Source organism: Castor canadensis, chromosome 4 (genome assembly GCF_047511655.1).
Source record: "Castor canadensis chromosome 4, mCasCan1.hap1v2, whole genome shotgun sequence".
NCBI lineage: Eukaryota > Metazoa > Chordata > Mammalia > Rodentia > Castoridae > Castor > Castor canadensis.
The window spans coordinates 50,723,060-50,746,595 of NC_133389.1; the positions used below are offsets into that span (position 1 = coordinate 50,723,060).

The 23,536-nt window shown below is 37.0% G+C and overlaps 1 protein-coding gene across 6 annotated transcripts in view; it reads left to right on the forward strand.

The window, feature by feature from the left end:
• Greb1l (GREB1 like retinoic acid receptor coactivator) overlaps positions 1-23,536 on the forward strand; it is a 257,622-nt gene that overhangs the window by 164,486 nt on the left and 69,600 nt on the right. For all 6 annotated transcript variants that reach the window (XM_020186390.2, XM_074070137.1, XM_074070134.1 and 3 more), the window contains 5 exons: positions 13,708-13,833; positions 16,322-16,435; positions 17,026-17,145; positions 20,570-20,707; positions 22,177-22,362. In XM_020186390.2, coding sequence (XP_020041979.2) covers positions 13,708-13,833; positions 16,322-16,435; positions 17,026-17,145; positions 20,570-20,707; positions 22,177-22,362 — 684 coding nt within the window. The remainder of the gene's footprint in view (positions 1-13,707; positions 13,834-16,321; positions 16,436-17,025; positions 17,146-20,569; positions 20,708-22,176; positions 22,363-23,536) is intronic.

Here is a 23,536-nt window from a genome sequence, read left to right on the forward strand (position 1 = left end):
ATGAATGTCAGAATCAACAGAGGACACAAAAACAAGTAGTATAATTCTGTTCTATATTTTAGAAAATTAAGTAGAATTGGAAGAATTTTTTAAAGTCCCAAATCAAACTTCTAGTGATACAAACTACAATGTTTGAGATGAGAAACAACACACTGAATGAGATTAACAGATTAGTCATTGCAGAAGAAAAGGTTAACACTTGAAAGCATAGTAATAGAAACTATCCACAGTGAAGCCCAGAGAGAAAAGAAATAAAATGAAAAGAGTTACCATTGAGGTGCAGGACAACTACAAGCAGTCTACTGATACACCAGTATTTGGTGCACCTAAAGTGGTGAGAGTAGGGAAAACAGAAAAAGTATTTGAAGAAATAATGGCCAAAAACTTCCCAAACTTGATGAAAATTACAAACCCACATATCCAAGAATTTCAGTATACCCCAAGCACAAGAAATTTAAAAATAATTACCAAAGAACATCATAATAAAATTGCTCAAAACCAACAATAAAGTGAAAATATTAAAAGCAGCCAGAGAAAAAGAGACATGTTTTATACAGAAGAACAAAATGAGCATGATGCCATATTTCTCATGGGAAACATAATAAATAAGAAGACAGTGGAGTAACAGCTTTAAAGTGTTAATAGCAAACATAAAATTCTATACTCAGCAAAAATATCTTCTAAATGAAGGTGAAATAAAGATACTTTCAGACATACCAAATATGAAAGCATTTACCACCAGTCAACTCACATTCTACGAAATGCTAAGGTGAAAATGTGGCTATATCAAAGTAATGAAAACCACTGGAAATAGTAACCACATAGGTAAATACATTAAAATTCTCTTAGTATTTAAATCTATTTAAAAGATAATTGTTATATCAATACAATAACATTATTTTGTGAGATTTGTATATATAAAAGTAAAATGTATGACAATAGCATAAAGACCTGGGGCAGATATGGAAGGAACACTGTTGTAAAGTTCTTTCTTTATATTTGAAGTTGTACAACATTATTTAAAGTTTTACTGTGATGAGTTATATATAATCATAAAGCAATTACTAAAATAACTAATGAGTCTTAGTTAAAAAGTAACAAAGGAGATAAAAAATATAATTATAAAAAATACTTGGTTAATCCAAAGGAAGGCTGAAAGAAGAAATAAGGAGAAAAGATAGAACAAGTAGAAAGCAGATAGCCATCCAGGATTGGTGGTACATGTTTGTAATCTCGGCACACAGAAGGACTGTGAGTTTGAGGCCAACCTGGGCTACATAGTAGTTTTAGACCAGTCTATGCTACATAGTGAGACCCTGCCTCAAAATACAAACAACAAACACAAAAAAAGCAAGTCAGGTGATAGACTCAAACCCACATCAAGAATTACATCAAATGTAAGTGATCTAAATGTCTCAACTCAAAGGCAGAGTTGGGAGATTATTAGATAAGATTTTTTAAAAGTAAGACCCAATTCTATGCTGACTACATGAAATATACTTAAAATATGAAGATACAAGTGGCTTAAATGTAAAAGAATAAGAATTATGCTAACCCTAATCAAAAGGAAACTTGAGTGGTTATATTAATGATATCAGGCAAAATAGATTTCAGAGCAAAAGAATATTACCAGAGTTTAAAAAGGTCATTCATGGAGTCAAGTATCAAGAAGACATAACAATCTTAAAAATGTATACACCTAATAACAGCACTTTGAAGTACATGAAGCAAAGACTGATAGAATTATTTTGAAAAATACAGAAATCCACTATTATAGACAGGTATTTCAATATCTCTTTCTTGATAATTGATATACTAGGTAGACAGAAAATCAGTAACAAGTTAGAATATTTGAACAATACTACCAACCAACTCAACTTAAATGACCTATATAGAACGCTCCATTGTACAACAGCAGGATACACATTTTCCTCTAGTTCACACAGAACATTTGTCAAGACAGAGGAAAAAAAACATGTTATGTACAGAGGATGACCATAAACCTGTGATACTTATGGCCATAAAACACTAGTTCTTAATATATTTTAGAGGATTCAGTCATACAAAATGTGTTCTTTGCCCAAAATGGAAAGAAATTACAAATCAATAACAAAAGGATCCAGGAAAATCCCCAAATATTTGAAAATAAAATACCATACTTATAAAATCCAAAAGAAAAAAAGGAAATTAAGAATTTTTTTTGCAGTATTAGAGTTTAAACACAGAGCCTTGCATTTGCTACTACTTGAGCCATATCCCTACCCCAAGAATATTTTTGGTTGGAAGAAAATGAAAAACATATAACAAATTTATAGGATGCCATTAAAGCAGTATATATAGAGAGAAATATATACTAAAAATTGTATTGGAAAGGAAGGCTCTTGAACTAATGAACTCAGCTTCTACCTTAAGAAACTAGGAAAAAGGAGAGTAAATCAAGCCCAAAATCAGCAGAAAAAAGGAACTAAAAGTGGTAGCCAATGTCATGGAAAACTACAAGAAAAATTGATAAACCTCTCCTCAGACTGTTAGAAAAAAATAGAAGATACAAGTTAAAGATAATTATTAATAATTTTATTTTTAAATTTAATAATGTAAAATTGTTTAAAAGGATAATATTGTTAGGAATAATATTATAAGAGTACATTTGACAACTTAGATGAAATTATCAACTTAGATGAAAAGACAACCAGGTTATAAAAGCATACACAAGAAGTAGATAACCTGAGTAGACCTAGATCTGTTAAATACATGTGGTTAAAATGTACTGAAAATGTGGTTAAAATATTTCCTGGAAAAAGGTGTGGGCAACCATGGTGGTACATGCCTATAATTCCAGGAATTCGGAGGCTGAGATAGGAGGATAGTGAGTTCAAGGCCAGCTTGGGCTCCATTGCATGACTGTGTCTTAAAAAAAAAAAAATCCCTCAAGCCTCAGATAATTTTTCCGGTAAATTCTATCATTTATGGAAAATATAATAACGATTCTGTACAAGTTCTGTATTCTGTATAAATTATTTCCCCAAAATCAGAAGACAGTAGATTACCTCCTAACTCATTCTATGAGACCAACATTACCTTGATACTAAGATCAGACAAAGATATTACAAAAGAAGAAAAGTTCAAATGAGTATCCTTCATGAAATAACAAGTACCCTTCCTTCCTTCCTTCCTTCCTCTCTCCCTTCCTTCCTTCTCTCCTTCCTCTCTCCCTCCCTCTCTCCCTCCATCCCTCCCTCTCTCCTTCCCTCCCTCCAGGGGTTGCCCAGGTCAATCCCAAACTCCTGTACTGAGTCTTCCTGCTTCAGCCTCCTAAGTAGCTAAGACAAGTATGAACTACTGCACCCAACTTAATATCAAATTTCTTAATAAAATTTTAGCATATTGTACATAACACTGTGTTAAAAGGACAATATATTGTCAAGTACTGGTAGTTCATGCCTATATAGCTACTCAGAAGGCAGAGGTCAAGCAGATTGTGGTTCGAATCCAGCCTGGGCAAATCGTGAGTCCCTATCTTGGAAATACCCATCACAAAAAAGGGCTAGCAGAGAGGCTCAAGTGGTAGAATGACTGCGTAGCAACAATGAGACTGTGAGTTCAAACCTAAGTACTGCAAAAAAAAAAAAAAGGATAATATATCATGATCAAGTGTGGCTTATCCTGGGAATGCATGGATAGTTTAACAGTTGAATATTAATCAAAGAAATTTATCATGTTAACAAACTAAAAAAGTTAAGCCATATGATTATCTCAGTAGATGCAGAAAAAGCATGTGACAAAATCCAAGATTTATTCCTGATTAAAAAAAAAACTTGAAACGTAAGGGTATTTCCTCAAAAAAAACCCTCATATCTAACAGATTTAGTGATAAGACCGAATCTTTCTCAGTGTGAGGGAGGACAACACAGGCATGTCCACAACTGTTACCACACTTCAATTTTTTTTTACTGGTGGTTCTAATCATACAGTCAGGCTAGGAAAAAAAGAAAAAAAAAGGTATCCTTATTAATAGAAATAAAACTGTCTTTATTCACAGACTATGTTATTTATGTATAAGTGAGCTTAGTAACGTGCAATATATAAGAGCAATATATGAATATCAATTGTATTTCTATATGCCAACAATGAGCTATCCAATATTTAAAATTTTTAAATAAAAGTAGCATTTGTAATAGCATTAAAATATGAAAAATGAATGGATAAATGTGCCAAATGTGTAAAAGAACTGTACCCTGAAACCTAGAAAACATTTCGTAGAGAAAGAAGACCTAATGAAATTAGAGATAACTCTTGTTTGGAGTTTGGGAGATGTAATATTGTTAAGATGTCAATGCTATCCAAATTTACCTTTACCTTGGATTCATCACAATCCCAATCTCAAGGCTTTTTCTTGTTGTTGTTGTTTTGGTAGAAATTGACAGTAGTTGTAAATTTCATACATAAATGCCAACGACTTAAAATAGCCAAAACAACCAAGAAAGCGAAGGCTAACACTCACTGATTCAAGAATGATTACAGGTGCTTTGGTCCTTATCCAGTCACCTGCCTCACCCTTCAGGAGCATTGTCCTGTTTAGGCAGTTGACTTTCAGTCAGTTGTCCTGCTCATGCCTCAAGGTGTACTTCTGCTTTCCTAGTATCATTCTTTAGTATCTTAAAAAAAAAAAAAACGAATCGGCTGGGTGCTGGTGCCTCAGGTCTATAATGCTAGCTACTCAGGAGGCAGAGATCAGGAGGATCACAGTTTGAAGCCAGCCCAAGGCAAATAGGTTGGAGACCCTATCTAGAAAAAAACCTATCACAAAAAAGGGTTGGTAGAGTGCAGCAAGCTTTTTCTCGCTCCTGGTTATTAACCTAACTGGGACTAACTAGGGGCAATGAGAGATGCAGAAAGGATACAGGATACACAGACAGACAGAAAGTTGGGGTCAGGTGTGTTGGGTGCTTGGATGGAGACGCACAACAGCCTCATTGCTTCTGTTCTCTATTATTCTCTGCATTTACTCTGCTTCTTTTCTCTGTCTTTATTCTTTAAGGCCTTACTCCTTTAAAATTCTTTAAAACCTTGCTTCTCTATTCTTTAAAACCTCTTTCCTTAGACTCGCTGTGTCCCATGTTTTCTCTTAGCTGTTCTTTAGCATAATCTCTCTTAAAGTCTTTGCCCTCAGACTTGCACTGTCCCATGTTCTCTCTTTAGCTTTAGCAATTCCCCTTTATCAATTTCCCTTCAGCAATTTTTTTCCCTCTGGCAATCCCCCCTTCACCAATTCATTGTCCCCCTTCAGCAATCTCCCTCCATCAATTTCCCTTCAGTCAAAAACCCCTTCAGCAATTCTCCCTCCTCCAAAAGCCTCGCGTTCTTCTTCAGTGAGTCTTTTATACCCAGTGGTAAACAAGGAGGTGAAGCACAGTTCTCATGAGGGGCATGACATTGTAACAGGAGGAACCTGCATTAAACAACTTAGGAAAAGCAGCTGAGCTGCATCTTTCCTTCTCACTCTCTGCTGCAGCTGGGGCTGTGCCAAATCTCAGCCTACAGATAAAAGCAGCTGCTTTGCATCTTACTCTATCCTTATTCTGTGGCAGGGGCTGTGCTGAACTCAGCCTGCAGAATATTGATACAACTGTGTTTCTCCTATTCCGCTCCCCTCAGTAGAGTGGCTCAAGTGTTAAGAGTGCCTGCCTAGCAAGTATGAGGCTCTGAGTTCCAACTCCAGTACCAAGAAAAAACAAAAAAAAAGAATTATCAATTTTTGGGCTGGGGACATAGCTCAAGTAGTAAAGTGCTGCCTAACAAGTGGAAGCCCTCAGTTCAAACCCTCATATTGTAAAAAAAAAAAAAAAAAAAAAGAAAGAAAGAAATATATATAAAGCTACAGTAATCAAAACAGCATTGTATTAATGTAAAGGCACAGAAGTAGATTAATGGAATAAAATAGAGAGTCTAAAAATAAACCCATACATTAAATACACATGACTTTTTATGAAGGCACAATGATAATGCATTGAAGAATGGACAGACTTCTCAACAAAAGATGCCGAAAAATTGGATATCCATATGCAAAGACAGAAAATTTGATCCATATCTGACGTCACATAGGAAAACTGTATCTGATCATATATTGACAAAAGAATTAAAACATCTTCAGTAAAAAGATATAATTTAAGTGGGTCACAGACCAAATGTCTACCAACAAGTAAGTAGATAGTTATATATCCATATAATGTAATGCTACTCACCAAAAAACAATAAAGAGCTATTGATACTCATAATAACATGGATGAATCTTAAAATAATTCTGGTGAGTCAAAGCAGCAGGCTGAAGAGAAAATGTAATACTGTATAATTCTGTACATATAAAACTAGAAAATACAAAATAACCTATAGTGACAAAAAGTGGATCAGTGATTACAAGACAAGCTCAGGAGGGAGAATTATAAAGAGGCACGACGATATATGTGTTTACTGTTTTGATTGTGGTGATGGCTTCATGAGTATGCACATATGTCACAATATCAGACTGTGTACTTCAAATATGTGTAGTCTGATGTTAGGTGAACCTTAATAAAGCTATTTTTTAAATCAATAACATTAGGAATAACTGATTTAAGAGTAACTTTAGAGGGGAAATGTGTTCATATTTTAATAAAAATATTCAACTTAATCAAAAGTTGAGTCATAGCTAATTCAGATAACTAATTCAGGCTCAGAGGGCAGCCACAGAAATACGATTTATATATATATATAATATAACATTTCTCATTGCAGTTTAGGTGTGAAAATAGCTCCAGTGTAAGGTTAACTCAAGAAAGAAGCAAATGTACCCCCAGTACAACAATAATATGATAATAATAAGATAAATAAAATTAGGTTAAAAAAACCTAAAAGAAAAAGGACCTGAGAAATGAAGTGAAAAAAAAAGAAAGAAGCAGCATGTGGCATGTACCTCTAACGCCAGCACTTGGGAGGCTCAAGTAGGAGGATTGTGAATTCAAGGCCAGCCTGAACTATGTAACAAGACCCTTGCTCAAAACAAAAGAAAACAAAAAAAGAGGCAAATTAGAGTCTACACTTTATAACTGGCTATGAAACAGATTATTTTGACTCTGTTTTGCCCTAGGGGTCAAGGGCAAAAAAGTGAGCTCACAAAGTCTTAGGCTCTTAGACATCAGGCAAACCCTTAACAAGATTTAGCAAAATACTTACTGAACAGGCACTGTGTTCCAGGCACTGTTCGTTGTTACTGTGAAGTTTTAGTGCCATTCTGCAGGTCATGAAACAGAGTCTGAGTAGGATTAGTATTTGGAGAGAAATAAGCTAGTAAATGGCAAAATCAAGATCCAAACTCTTTGTGCTCACTACTTAATTGGCTCCCTTTATTTAGAAAGGCCTCCTCCCAGCCCCCACCCTCGATGATTGTAGGCTAAGAGTGTGTTATTGAACGGCTGCATAGGATAAGGACATTTTGGCATTTTTTTCCCCACTCTGTTTCTTTAGCCATGATATGAGAGTCCTTGTACCAGGATCTGGAAATGCTGTTAAGGAACTCATGACCTAGTGAGAGAAACAAGAAGTTACACACCACTACAACATAGAGAGCAGAGCTGTGCCTGGCTCAAGGAATTTCCCAAGTCTGTGAATCCTCTAGTGCTTACAAGCACACCCCCGCCCCACTCCGCGTTCAGTGGATGTGAAAGCACTAGTAGAGAGGGGAAGGTTTGGAGAGGTACAGATGCTGGAAAACAGCTGTTTCTGTCTATGCACCAGGAGCTGCACAATAGTCTCAGCCCATCGTTCAAATTCTGTCTGAACAAGACTACAGGGAATCACGCCTTGGACATTTAGGTCTGCTGGCAAATAATCAAAACCACTAGTGTTAGATGCTAAATGTATAAATGCTGCCGTGCACTGTAAACTCAAGAAGAGAAGCAAGCATGTGCAAGGAGGTAGACATTAGGAAACAACACAATAGACTTCCATTTTTGGATAATTCACTCTGACTTTATCTAATGCTTCTCTGTGTTTCTGATTCTTCTACAATTTGTAGTTCTATATAGTATTAATAGAATAAAGTAGGGCATGCAAAATTTTGAAAATTTGAAATAAATTTTCAAAAATGAAACCATGATCATATTGTCTTTAGATAAATACAAGTACAGAGGAACATAGTACAGACAGAAAAAAACACACAAGTACAGTGCTTTTCTTATTTACCATTTCCCCCAGAGAGCCTAGCAAAGATCTTGACGTTGGTAAGTGCTCAAAATACTAATTTTAAAAAATTATTTACTTTTTAGTTTTGTTGGTACTAGAGTTTGAAGTCAACTTCACACTTGTTTAGGCAGGCACTCTACCACTTGAGCCACGTCTCCAGTCATTCTTGCTCTGGTTGTTTTGGAAATAGGGTCTTGCTGTTAATACACATAAGCTGCCTGGACCACAGTCCTTTTTTACACTTTCCTATGTTGGGTTGACAGGTATGCATCCCCATACCCAGCTTTTGTCCACTGAGATAGGGTCTTACAAATTTTTTTGCTGCCCTGGAACCATGATCTTCCTGATCTCAGTCTTCCACATACTTAGGATAACAGGTGGGGGTCACTACTCCCAGCTATTGCTTCAGATGGGGGTCTCATTAACTTTTTTGCCAGAGCTGATCTTGAACCAAGATCTTCTCCATCTCCACAGGCATGAGGCAGTGCTAGCAAATGAAAATCTAGTTGCCAAATAAGTGAATAAAGGCAACCATAGAATTCAGTGTAGTAGGGACTGAAACTTGTCATTTGAACTTGGGAATTAGATCATGATGACTTTGGGGAAGCCAGTTCCATTGGAATGGAATTCTTTTAAAAATCACTTTATGTAATCTAATACTGAAGTAAATCTTCACTTTACATATTTAAGAAATATTCCTGATACCAGTTGTTAATCTATGTTTAACTATTTTCTATCCTTTTATGGGGGAGGGGCAGTACTAGGACTTGAACTCAGGACCTACACCTTGAGCCAGTCCACCAGCATTTTTTTGGTGATGGGTTTTTCTGAGATAAGGTCTCATGAACTATTTGCCCAGGCTGACTTCAAACTGTGATCCTCCTGATCTCTACCTCCTGAGTAACTAGGATTACAGACATGAGCCACTGGTGCCCAGCTATCCTTATTTTTTTTTAAATCATTTACTCCACTGTATTGAAACATTTACACTTTCAAAACTACCTATGTACAAATGTGTAGACATATAAAATATAATCGTGTAAGTTTCTCTTCCATCCTATCTCATAAACAAGTAATCACTGTAGTTACTTATATATCTTTTTAGATTTTTTTAATATCTATTCAAGCAAGCAGAAATCCAGCTTCTTGTTTTTACACCTTTCCTACTCCAAAGGCAGCATTTTTATGCACTGTCTGCATCTCACTTTTTTTTATATTGCTATGTCATAAGGTCTTTCCAAAATCAATAGAGAGCTTCCTCATTAATTTGTTCTGCTGCATACCCTTATGCTATCTGATTATGCCATAATTTCTAACCTATTCCCTATTGAAGGTCATTTTTATTGTTCCCAAAGAGTAAAGCAAAAAATAATCTCAATATATATTATTTCTAACATGTATATTAATGTCGAGAAATTGCTGGGTCAAACATAAATTCATTTGTGATTTTCGTATACCTTGTCAAACTCAGTTTTACCAGTGCATGCATGGAAGTGTGTATTTTCACAGATGCTCACAAAGTTTATTATTAAACTTTTGGATTTTTGTCAATCTGATGGGTGAAAAATGACAGCTGTAATTTTAATTTGTTTTTTCTTTATCATTGACATTGAGCGTCTTACCATTTGTTTAAAATCTATTTGCATTTTCTTTTCTGTAAACTATATTTTTACCCTTTCATTTTTGAGTTATAAATGTCATCTTTTGGGTTCAGAACCTAACAGAAAGACTTGGTTATAGGTTGCTTATTTGGGAAGTGATCCCTAGAAGCAGGAGTAAGCCAACATAAAGGTGTGTTTTGCATGTAAACCTCTAAAGCAGGAAAGCTTGAGTCCGCCAGATCTAAGACACATGCAGAATGCCTGCTGGAGTTGCCTTCTAAAAAAAAAGGGGAGGCTGGGAGATTTAGTCCCGTGTTTCTTACTAATTGAGGATTGCCCCAGGTCCTGGTTGGTTGAGATGGAGGTCTTGCTAATTGTTTTCCTGTGCTAGGCTAACCATGATCTTCCTGATCTGTACCTCTCAAATAGCTGTGGCACCAGCTGCTTTTCTTTTGCAATATTGTTTCAAGAGGCATAGGTGGGAGGATCTCTGTCTGAGGTAGCCCAGGCAAAAACACCAGGACTATATTTGAAAAATAACTAAAGCAAAAAAGGGATGGGGGCATGACTCAAGTGGTAGGGTACCTGCCAAACAAGCTTGAGGCCCTGAGTTCAAACCCTAGTAGTGAAAAAAAATTATTGGTTATTCTGAGTCCCTTGCATTTTAGGATTGACTTGTCAATTTCTGGGACCAATCCAGCTGGAAATTTGATGGGGCTTGCATGATTCCTAATTACAGTTTCTGATACTATTATAAATTTAAGTTTTTTCTTAATTTTATTTTTGGATTATTTGTTGCAAGTGCATAGAAATACAATTGATTTTCGGTTTTGTTTTCTGTATTGGTGCTGGGGTCCTGCACAAGGTAGTCAAGCACTCTACTGCCATTCCAGCCCATTGATTTTTGCTTATTGATTTTGTATCCTGGGACCTCAATGAATCACTTTTTCGGTAGGTGGATTCCTTAGAATTTCCTATATACAGGACCATGTGGTTTTTTTGGAAGACAGGATCTCACTACATAGCCCAAACTATATAGTGAATATATAGTTTGAGTGGGCTCAAACTCTTTGTCTTCTTGCCTCAGCCTCCCATGTGCTGGGATTATAGGTGAGTACCACTATGCCCAGCAAGAATTATGCCGTCTATAAATAAATAAATATGGTTTTACTTCTTCCAACTAAGCTGGATGCATTTTATTTTATGGTCCCTAATTACCCTAAATAGGACCTCCTGTACAATACTGAATAGAAGTGGCAAGAGTGGACATGTTTATCTTCATCCACATCATAATTTGATCTTCAGGGAAAAGGATCATGGATGCCGTTTATCAAGTTGAATATAGTCTTTTCTGTTCCTAGTTTGCTGAGTATTTTTACCATGAAAAGGAGTTGAGTTTTGTCAAATTCTTCTTTTGTTTGAGACAGGGTCTCACTGTGCAGCCAAGGCTGGCCTGTAACTCACTATATAGCCTAGGGTGGCCTAAAACTCCCACCAAGTGCTAGGATTACGGATGTGTGCCAGCATGCCCAACTTGTCAAATTCTTTATCTGTGTCTATTCAGATGGTCATGGGGGGGTTGTCCTTTATTTTATTAATAAAATGACATTAATAGTTTTTTATTTGTTGAGCCATCCCACCTAGTCACGGTGTATAATCTTTTTTTGTGTGCAGCTAGATTCATTTGCTAGTGTTTTGTTGCATATTTTTATGTCTGTGTTCACAAGTTTCATAAACTACACTCTGTAGCTTGCTTTTTGTTTGAGGTACTTGTCTGGCTTTGATAAGAGGGTATGAGTGACCGTTCAGATGACTTGGGAAGTGTTCCTTCCTCTTCTAGTTTTTAAAAGAGTTTGTGAAGGAATAATACCACTTCTTGAAGTGTTAGTAGAGTTCACTAATGAAGTCTTCTGAGCCTGGATTTTTATCTGAGGATAGTTGTGGTATATTTTTTGTTTTCTTATTTTAACTAATTCAATCTCTTATTATAAGCATATTTAGATTTTTTATTTCTTCAATCACTTTTGATAATTTCTAGCATGAGAATTTACCCATTTCAAATCTAATTATCTAACTAAAGTTATCTAATTTGATGGCTTAGTTTGCTAAGGTTTCTGTAACAAAATACGACTGACCTAAAGTTATTTTCTCACAGTCCTAGAAGCTAGAAGTCGCAAAACTGAGGTGCTGGCAAGGTTGGTTCCTTGTGAGACCTCTCGCCTTGACTTGCAGTTATTTACCATCTTGCTGTGTCCTCATGTGGCCTTTTGTCTGTGCAGGTGCATCTTTGGCATCTCTTCCTTTCTTAAAAAGATGACAGTCATATTGGACTAGAGCCCCATCCTATGGCCTCACATAACCTTAATTAACTCTTTTAAGACCCAGTCTTCATATCCAATCACATTCTAAGGTTCTAGAGGTCTCAACATATGAACTTTGGGGAGGTACATTTCAGTAAATAACAGTGGCTTACAACTGTTCATAACATTCACTTATTCTTTTTATTCTTTAAGGTTTCTAGTGATGAACATTCTCTTTTATTCTTCCTTTTAATAATTTGCAGCTTCTTTCTTTTTTTCTTGGTCAGTCTAGCTACCACTTAAAGAACAAACTTTGGTTTATTGATTTTTTTCTATTTCTGTATTTCTTCAGTCTTTTTCTTTTCTTCTGCTTGCTTTGGGCATAATTTGCTCTTCTTGTGTATATTGATTTGAGATGTTTCTTCTTCTTTTGGTATAGGAATAAATTTCCCTCTAAGTACAGTTGGCTCTCCATGCCGATAGGTTCCATTTCTACAGGTCCCATGTCTGTATGTACTGCATTCCCAGATCCAACTAACTGGGGATCAAAAATAGCTGGAAAAATTTGCATTTGTACTGAACATGTACAGATTTTTTTCTTGTCACTATTCTCCAACCACTATATGTAACAACTGTTTATATAGCATTTGCATTATACTTGGTTTTACTGAGCCAGTGGGGACCATTTCATTCTCTTCAGTTCCTCTCAGAAGCGCTGAATAGATGAGTCAGGTATCATGTGATATGAAAATAATTTGGAAGAAATTTTCTAATGTCGCATCATCAGTATCCTGTTCTTTAGAGCACTTTGTTTTTCAGACTCTGAAAGACTTCAGATAGTTCTTTTGGACACTTCCCTAGTAACTGAGCTGGCTGTTCTGCCAGAGTAAAGGTCAGGGACCTGGGCCTCTACTCACAAAGGAGAACTCCAGTTGGTGCCAGGCTTTATGCCCCCATGGCCTGCCTTTCAGATAGTGTGTGGTTTTGCTGTACTGGATTATTTTCTGAATCCAGTAGAAGCTTTATTTTGGATGTACTTGGTATTGCAATAAATTAATTTTAATTTATTTTAAAAATTAAAGCCACTTTATCTTTCAGGGAAAAATGTTTTCTTTTAGATTACAATGAGTTACTTGGTGTGATACTTTACATTAAAAACTCATCTAAATAGAGATAAATTTCTCTCATTAAAATACAGTGTTTAGGGAACTGAGAGACAGTTTTGATACATATGGAGCATAATGATATCCTGATGACAAGTGTTCTGACTTTGACTAGGTTAATGACTACTGATGCTACCTAAAGTTATAGTACTTGCCTCATAGAGTTGTTATAGGGATGGAATGGATTCATATATTGAAGCACTTAGAATAGCACCCAGCACATAATAACTCCTAGTGAGCATTTGAAAAATAAATACAAAATAATTAAGCCTGAATAGAGAGAAGTTGTCTTCTCTAAAACAGAAGAGTACAAAATAAGAACTGAAGTCTTACAACCTGCTTTTTCTCAACTTGGCCTTGTTGAATTAACTTTCTTCCTACAGATATAAATGGCTGCTAATTTAAACAACCTCTTTCATTTTAAAGATTCACCGGTTCTCAGCCCAGCTAATTCTGCAATCAATTTAAGTGGAGCTCAGGACCTGACCCGGAATAAGAATGTTGTGAAACCACTGGCTTTATCTTTACAGGTTGTAGGGAAGACTTTTGCAGGTGATGCTTTTCTTATTTATATTCCTTTAATAAGTACATAGTCTACAGAAGTCTTGTGTGGAATTTGATTGACAAATTGATAGAAGCCACTTCTATATGCCAACTAAAGGCAGAAGTGAGGCAGTCTATAATAATGTAATATTGTATAAAACTTTGTATTCTCTATGTTCCAACTAAAAGAGTTGGAGTAACATTTAGCACACAGAGGAGACACTGCAGTTTGATTCTGATCAACAGACATTTCTTGGGCTCCTGCTATGACTAGAAACTAGTTATAAAAACAAATAAGGTGCTAGCAGAGTGACTCAAGTGATGAGCACCCGCCTCGCAAGAGCAAAACCCTGAGTTCAAACCCTGCAGTACCACCAAAAAACCAAACAATCAAACAAATATGGCATATCGCCTGACCACAAATCCCTCGGGATCTAGTAGGGCAGACAGACCTATAACAAGGTGCTTTCAGGATAATGCAGCCTAACACTTTAAGGAGTAATCAAGAATGAGTTCTTGGAGGAGCTTGGTCTTTAAACATGAGAAGGTATGCACTGTATAAAGGAGTGGAGGAAAGGCATTTCAAATTCAAGGAACAGCAGAAACAAGTGATAAAAGGAAAAGAATGCGAGCCAGTGCAGTGATGTGCACCTATAATTTCAGCACTCTGGAGGCTGAGAGAGGAGGATCGCAAATTGGGGGATAGCCTGGGTCACATATTGAAACCCTGTCTCAAAAGAAAAAAAAAAAAGGAAAAGGAAAGGGAAAAATTCATGACATGCAAGATCCTCCAACAGTTTGAATTTGTCATAATCATTAAATACATAACTCAGAGGGTGGCAGGAGGTGAGCAAGTGGTGGGCAAGGGATGAATCGTGGGGAGGCAGGTTAGGAAGCATGGACTTTATTACTTATGAAACACGGGAATGGTATGATCTGGTTTGAATTTGAGCTAGATAATTTTGGCAGTAATGTGTAAGAAGACAAAAAGGTAGGAAAACAAGTTGAAGGGCATTTCAAGAGTCTAAGTGAGAAATGATGAGGTCCTTGGTCAGAGTGATAACAGCTTAGAGAAAAGGAGACAAAGTAGAGAACTACTCAGGAAGGAAAATCAGCCAGACTTGATTGATTAACATGAACAGGAAGGGAGAAAAAGATGTCTTAGCTAATGTCAATCTCCCTGAGCTAATTGTATCATCACCTGAGACAGGGGATGTGGAAAGAGGAGCAGGTTCTCCAGGAGGAGATTGTGTGGCTATGTTGAGACTGAGTTACCCTGAGACATCCAAGTGGATCTATTCCACAGTCATTTAATTTACTACAGAGGTAAATCAGGACTGATGGTATAGAGGTAAGCCAACAACACGAAAGTAAAATCATTAGGGTAAATAGTCAACCAAGAAGAGGTACAGGATCAGGGAGGCTGTGAAGTAAGGATAGAATCCTAGAAAGATCCAGTGTTTAAGGAGAAGTAGTAGTAAGAGAGGTAGAAGAAGAATGAGGATCAGACAATATATCATTTTTGGAAACTTTTCAGTAGTTAGGCATCATAATTTATACAACCCAACTGGGTTCTTTCTTCATCCCACAGCTCTTGCAGAATCTATCTTTTGGTTTAAATACAGACTTGAACAAACTGAATTCAAGCTTTCATAGCACTAAAATGATCAGTGAGGCAATGGATCAGTAATCATCTTGTTTACCAAAAGGCTTCTTTACAAAAGACTGATCAACTTTATAATGCAAGGATTAGTCTGACAACTCTTGAACCCACCAATTGCCCTAAATATCACAAAAAAAGAGAAACTGACCATTATGTGTTTCCTGATGAAAACATACAACAGTACTTATGAAATTCTCTTGCCAAAAAAATATTAAACATAAATTTGATCAGGCCTTTATCTCTAACATTTAGTTAATTGGAAATACAGGGAACAGAAGAATGTTAAATGATATCATAGATATCCAATGAGCAAAAGCCATAATTTGGGAAAATCTCCCCTGGTTTTCAAGAGAAAAAAATTGATTATAAGAAAGAAAAAAAAAAGAGAAAGGGAATATGTAGATTAAAAGAGTGTAAGGGACATTTTGACTAGCTCAAATGTGTAGATCTTTCTTGAATCCCAGTTTGAGCAGGCCAGCTGTAGAAAACATTTCTGACATAATTAAGAGAAATTGGAATGGGGTACCAAAGAATTCATTGAAAATTACTCTAAAAGATCTCTTGGGGTCCTAGGAAATTTTTACGTATTTAGTTTTTTAAATTTATTCTTCAAATTGACATATCCAACAGTTAATTTAAATAAAGGCACTACTCTGATGGTTATACTTGGTTTTACGAGCTGGGCTGAGTCCTCTCACTGAGGTTTCCTTGAACCTTCAGATATGAGGTCTATAGATGGCTACAGCTTCTGTGAAGTTTATCAGATGGCTACAGCTTCACAGAAGGCAGTGTCCTGCCAGCTCTGTTCTGAGTGGCTCCTCTCCTATTCTACAGATGCTGCAAATGGGAACAGCCATGGAGGCAAGAGTAGTGCATCTGGGTCCACTCCAGCCCGCCCAGGGAACTACTCCTTGTCACCAAGACCTAGCTACGCATCCGTAGACCAAGGTACAACACCCATCTTAGAGTTTCAAATAACGCACTTCATTTTGGTAAAAGCTCTGTAGAGGTGTGGTTGCTGAATTGTCTGACAACACACTATTGTCATACAGTGTTTTGAAAGTTTTTGATTGGGGTGGACAGTAACAATTAAATTTCTCAGTGATTCTATTTGAAAAGCCTAACTGAGAAGTAAGTGTTGAAACAAATGTATAATGAAACATCTTAGAGGAAAAAAAAAAAACCATGGGTTTTGATGATCCAAAGTTCTACTTTATTGTGTGATCCTGGGAAAATTTGAGCCTTCCTTTCTCCATCCACAGAATGAATATAATAGAAATACTTTTCCTACAATTTCACAGGAATGTTGATAAAATCAAATGAAATAATCTGGGTAAAAGTATAAATTGTAAAACAGTATACAGATGTTAGGAAGTTCTTAGTGTGATAGTGGGTTGTTTGTGTGACCTTTTGAAACTTTATCATTACCTCTAGAAAAGAAACTTAGACATCCTGAGATCAAAGTATAGGTCCTATGTCACTTTGGCATTCTTTCTTCCTTCTATGTTGCTGAAAACAGGCTTTCTTTTTGTCACCAGCTACCATGTTCATTTCTGGGCCGCCAAAGAAACGACACCGAGGATGGTATCCTGGGTCACCTGTCCCCCAACCTGGTTTAGTTGTACCTGTTCCTGCAATTCGCCCTCTTTCAAGAACTGGTAAGATTTTTAACAGAAGATGGGGTTTAAAGTTTCTTTTTAATTAGAGAGATATAGTCTACTTTTTTTTTATTTGTTTATTTTTTTGTTCATTTATTCACATGTGTATACATTGTTTGGGTCATTTCTCCACCCTTCCCCCCTACTCCACCCTTCCCCCACTCCCCCCCTCAGTTTCAGGCAGGTCCCATTCTGCCCTTATCACTGATTTTGTTGAAGAAAAGACATATGTATAAAAAGAAAGACAAAGCGTTTTTGCTAGTTGAGTTAAGGATAGCTATACAGAAAGATTCCTACTATTGCTTTCATGTACCCATGTGTTATGACCCATATTGATTCAACTCTAACTGATCTTTACATTGGTTCCTGATCCCCTGCTCATGATAATCTGTCATTTTAAGGTTTCTGTATTAGTTCCTCTGGAGTGGGGACATCAAACGCTTTCATGTTTTGGGTTTTCTACCTATTCCTATATCTCCCATATGTGCTCTCCTCTTGTCATATGATACAAGTCCAACCACATTGCTACATTTGCCCTAGATCTAAAGTCCACATACGAGGGACAACATACGATTTTTGGTCTTCTGAGCTTGGCTGACCGCACTCAGAATTATGTTCTCCAGTTCCATCCATTTACCTGCAAATGATAAGATTTCATTTTTCTTCATGGTTGAGTAAAATTCCATTGTGTACAAGTACCACATTTTCTTGATCAATTCATCAGTAGTGGGGCATATTGGTTGTTTCCATAACTTGGCTATTGTGAATAGTGCTGCAATAAACGTGGGTGTGCAGGTGCCTCTGGAGTAACCTGTGTTGCATTCCTTTGGGTATATCCCCAGGAGTGGGATTGCTGGATCATATGGCAGGTCTATGTTTAGATTTTTAAGAATCCTCCAAATGTTTTTCCAGAGTGGTTGCACCAGCTTGCATTCCCACCAGTAGTGTATGAGGGTTCCTTTTCCCCCACATCCTCACCAACACTTGTTGGTGGTGGTGTTTTGGATGATGGCTATTCTAACGGGGGTGAGGTGGAATCTTAGTGTGGTTTTGATTTGCATTTCCTTTATGGCCAGAGATGGTAAGCATTTTTTCATGTGTTTTTTGGCCATTTGAATTTCTTCTTTTGAAAAAGCTCTGTTTAGTTCAGTTGCCCATTTCTTAATTGGTTCATTGATTTTAGCAGAGTTTAGTTTCTTAAGTTCCCTGTATATTCTAGTTATCAGTCCCTTGTCTGATGTATAGCTGGCGAATATTTTCTCCTACTCTGTGGGTAGTCTTTTCAGTTTAGAGACCATTTCTTTTGTTGTGCAGGAGTTTTTTTATTTTATGAAGTCCCATTTATTCATCCTTTTTCTTAGTTGCTGGGCTGCTGGGGTTCTACTGAGGAAGTCTTTGCCTATGCCTATTTGTTCCAGAATGTTTCCTGCTCCTTTCTGTAGTAACTTCAGAGTTTCAGGTCTGATATTTAGGTCCTTGATCCATTTTGAGTTGATACTAGTACAGGGTGATGAACATGGATCTAGTTTCAATTTCTTGCAGACGGGTAACCACTTTTCCCAGCAACATTTGTTGAAGAGGCTGTCTTTTCTCCATTGTATATTTTTGGCACCTTTGTCAAAAATGAGGTGGGTATAGTTGTGTGGATTCATATCTGGGTCCTCTATTCTGTTCCACTGGTCTTCATGTCTGTTTTTGTGCCAGTACCATGCTGTTTTTATTGCTATTGCTTTGTAATATAGTTTGAAGTCTTGCCAGCATTGCTCTTTTTGCTGAGTATTGCCTTGGCTATTTGTGGTCTCTTATGTTTCCAAATGAACTTTAGGGTAGATTTTTCAATTTCTGTGATGAAAGTCATTGGGATTTTGATGGGAATTTCATTAAACATGTAGATTGCTTTCGGTAGTATAGCCATTTTTACTATGTTGATTCTACTGATCCATGAACACGGGAGATCTTTCCATCTTCTGTAGTCTTCCTCGATCTCTTTCTTCAGGAGTTTGTAATTCTCCTTGTAGAGGTCATTCACATCCTTTGTTAAATTTACTCCTAGGTATTTGATTTTTTTTGAGGCTATTGTGAATGGAATTGCTTCCATGTGTTCCTTCTCAGTTTGTTCATTGTTGTTATGTAGAAAAGCTAATGATTTTTGTAGGTTGATTTTGTATCCTGCCACCTTACTGTAGCTGTTTATGGTGTCTAAGAGTTTTTGAGTAGAGTTTTTTGGATCTTTAAGGTATAGGATCATATCATCTGCAAATAAGGATATTTTGATAGTTTCTTTACCTATTTGAATTGCTTTTATTTCTTCTTCTTGCCTAATTGCTCTAGCTAGAAATTCCAATACTAGTTGAATAGGAGTGGGGATAGTGGGCACCCTTGTCTCGTTCCTGATTTTAGGGGGAATGGTTTCAGTTTTTCACCATTAAGTATGATGTTGACTGTAGGTAGTCTACTCTTGTTCTTTCTCTAAACCCTTGAAGATAAATTTCCTTAACTAATCATTGTGTCCAATATTATGTAAGGATATTGATAGTAACTAATACTTTGTCCCTCTCATATTTACCTTCCCTACAAGCACATGTACCATCACAACCTTTGGCTTAGTTTTAACCCATGGTATTGATAAGTCATTCATTATATAGATCATGATGCCACCAACATACCATCATAGGACACAGATGGACTTGCTTTGTCAGTCATGGTATTAGATTTGCCCTTCTGTAATCTGGTTATCTATGTGACCTGTGCTCATTACTTCTGTCCTGGATGGCTCAATCTATGGCTAGAATCTGAAGAACCAACTGGCTCTTATTCACCCTATCCAAACTGGTCATTTGTGTCCACAGTTAAACATTTAAACATTTGTCTGCCTTGTACTCAACAGGCAGTTATAAGTATACCAATTCTAAGACTGGTGGGATTCTTTAAAATTTTACATTTGCCTAAATAAATAGTTTTTAGGACTATGTGGATGTCTTATGTACACAAAGAATAATGCCTGTGTTACTGTGGTTGCCCCTAGGTCATACTCATTAATAATGAGTTTATCCCTCACACTTTTCTGTTTTTTTCAAAATTTATATAATGGGCACATATGCCTTTGGTAATGTGGGGGTTGGGGGGATAGATAAAATATCAAGTAAGAATATTCCAAAATATTGCATGAAGAAAAAACAACTGGGAGGGAAACTACCAAAATGCTAAATGGTAGATATCTCCTGATGGTATGATTATGGTTGATTTTTCTTTTCCCTTTGTTTTCTTCTAATTTTCTAAAATACACATTAATTACTTTACTAAACAACCAATAAACCATTAAACCTCTAAAATTTATATATTAAACATATTTGTATTGCATTGTATTTCATTTTGCTTTCATGTATAATCCTTCTTGTCAAACAACCATTTTTTTTTCCCCCAGAACCCCTTTTATCTGCCCCAGTTCCACAGACCCCATTAACTGGAATTTTACAACCTCGGCCCATTCCTGCAGGGGAAACTGTAATTGTTCCTGAAAACCTGCTGAGTAACTCAGGAGTTAGACCAGTGATTCTGATAGGTAAGGCAAAGGAATTCCAAGTCGCTTGTGTCCTCTGGAATCTAAGAGTGCTTTTCCATGTCTTTGCAGGTTTATTCATGCATTCATAAGTATATTCATTTATCCCCTATTGATTCTTTCAGCTTTTATTGGTCAGCTCTTTCATGCTGTAGTCAACATGTGATTAGAAGCTGAGAATAAGGCAAAGTCTTCTTGCCCTCAAGGAGCACTGTTCAGTGGGGGAATCTGACCCCTCGCTAACCATGGGGGTCAGTAAACAGCCATTACAACACACTGGGATAAGTAGCTAGCAGAGGTTCACAGCCAAGAGGTGTAAGAGCTCAGGGGAGAGAGGGCTTACCTCTACCTGTAGGGGTCTGAGAATACTTCTCAGAAGTGATGTTTAAGCTGGGTCCTGTAGGTTGCTAAGAGTTGACAGGATAGGGAAGGAGACATTTCCACATAGGGAAGAAACAAGCTAAGCCTCACTCAAGAAAACCAGGTCATAGGTCTGAACCATGGGGAAGCACCTGTGAGTGAATATTTTTATGGAGTCAGTCCTTCCAGGCTGTCTATAATTGGAGGTATCGAAATTTAGATATCACTAGATTCCAGGACTAATTGTCTTTCATTCTCCCATCCAAAGTCCCCTCAATCTGAGACAGGCCTAGGGCAGAAGGAGACTGTCTGCTTTCCCTCCAGGATAAAGCATGTAGGGTGTGCTTATGTGAGTTGTTATCTGTGCTTGTGGTTGGCCTGAGTCTACTGACTTAGATGGTTTTGCTTCAAGCCCTGTCCTTTATCAGGCTATCCTATCTGTCACTGATTCTGGATCTGTAGGCATTGGGGGAATCCTAGTTGCTTAGATTCCATATGACTCAGGAAGTTCTTACAGAACATTAGCATAATACACCTAAGCCTTGGAAAGATACCAAGAACATGGGGACCCTTTGGTGTTTGCCTTTTAGAAAGTCTCAAACCAGAGCTGGTGGAGTGGCTCAAGTGGTAGAGCACCTGCCTAGCAAGAAAGTCTCACACCATACTACCAAAGCAGGGTGTATTTTCCACATATTTTAATCCTATCTACTTCTAAGATAATTTGAGACTGTTTCCTGGGGGAAAAAAAAGAAACTTGCTTGGAAACTTTATTAGAAAATATTTTATCATCACACTTTTACAAAGGTTTCAGAGAAGTTTTGCAACTCATCAATCTTCTATGGCAGAAATATATTAACATGTCCCTTCTGTGGGAAACAGAGATAATATAATTTGAGTATTTTGCTTTGTATTCATTTCACTTAATATAGACATAGAATTTGAAGCATCAAAGTTAATTCCCTAGGGTGGCTCTATAATAGTGAATATTTTTGGTAGCCATCTCAGAGGGCAGGGGATTTTGTTGAGCATCTTTGCTCCTTGTTGAGCAAGTGTACATGTTTGGATCTCAGAAAAAAATGTTGAACTCTATTGACTTGCTTCTGTTGGGGCAGGCTATGGCACTTTACCCTATTTCTATGGAAATGTTGGTGACATTGTTGTGAGTCCTCTGCTGGTGAATTGCTACAAGATTCCTCAGTTGGACAACAAAGATTTAGAACAACTGGGGTTGACGAGCAGCCAACTCCTGAGTGTGGAAAACATGATCCTTTTGACAATACAGTATCTTGTGCGCCTGGGTAAGTATTTTCAGTAGTCATTTGCTGATGACTTTTTATTCTCTTTTTAGAATGTACTGTTTCCTTTCTTTCTCGAATCCATCCACCTCTCTGCCTTTTATTTTCCTTCTTTATTTTTTATATTCTTTTCCTTCAACCCCATTTTCTATGGCTTTTCCCTTTCATCTCCTCCATTGCTTTACTCTTTCCCTTTTCTCTTCGCTTCCTTAGGTCCTAAAAGAGGCAAATTGCTCCACCTAGTGTCCAGTCTCACAGTGCTCTTAAGGTTTCCAAAGCAGCTGATACAGGCAAAACCTTAGAGGGTTGTGCTATGGACACCTTTCTCCCAAGAAGTCTAGCCAGGCTGCCTTTCTAAAAGCAGTGAAAGGAAGAAGAGGGATAAGAGAGGGTACAGAGGTGAAGAAGTTCGAAGTGTACTGCATGTATAGTATAAAGACGGAATAAAGAAACCCACCAAATACTGTTTGAAAAGTAAGGGGGGAAGGCTAAGGGAATATAACAGAGGGGGTGAACTTGTTCAAAATATATTGTATGTGCCTATGAAATTTTCACAATACCTCTCCCTTGTACTATTAATGACTCCTAAAAATAAGAATAAATATAATAATATGAGAGGGTATGGCTCAAGTGGTAGAACATTTGCCTAGGAAGCATGAAGATATAAAGCCCTGAGTTCAGATCCCAGTATTGCAGAAGAAAGGAAAGAAGGAAGGACGGGAGGGAGGGAGGGAGGGAGGGAGGAATGTGTCTAAAATGAAATACAAGCTTAGATACCCAAAAAATGAGTGAATGGATGAATGAGTAAATAAATAAGTAAATGTAAGCATAGTCATTGGCTTAGACAATTATTTCCAGTTTTCCACTTAGCCTTTTAATCTTGTGTATCTACTGCCCTATACCCATTTTATCTTCTACTCACCCCTTTGATGAAGTCCTATGATGTTTTCCTTTATGTAGATAGTACTGTGGGTTTCCCTGGAAGTTCTCTAGGTTTTTTAAGGTAAGGGAGATACATAGGTCATGAACCCTTTACTTTCTTTGAGCTCCACAGTGGGCATATGCAGGTGTCCTGACAATATTGTAGTGGTTCCTCACCATTTACATTGAAACGTCCTTTATTTTGCAAACTGTAGTAGCCCATGAAATATGCAACCTAATTACACATTCACTTCAG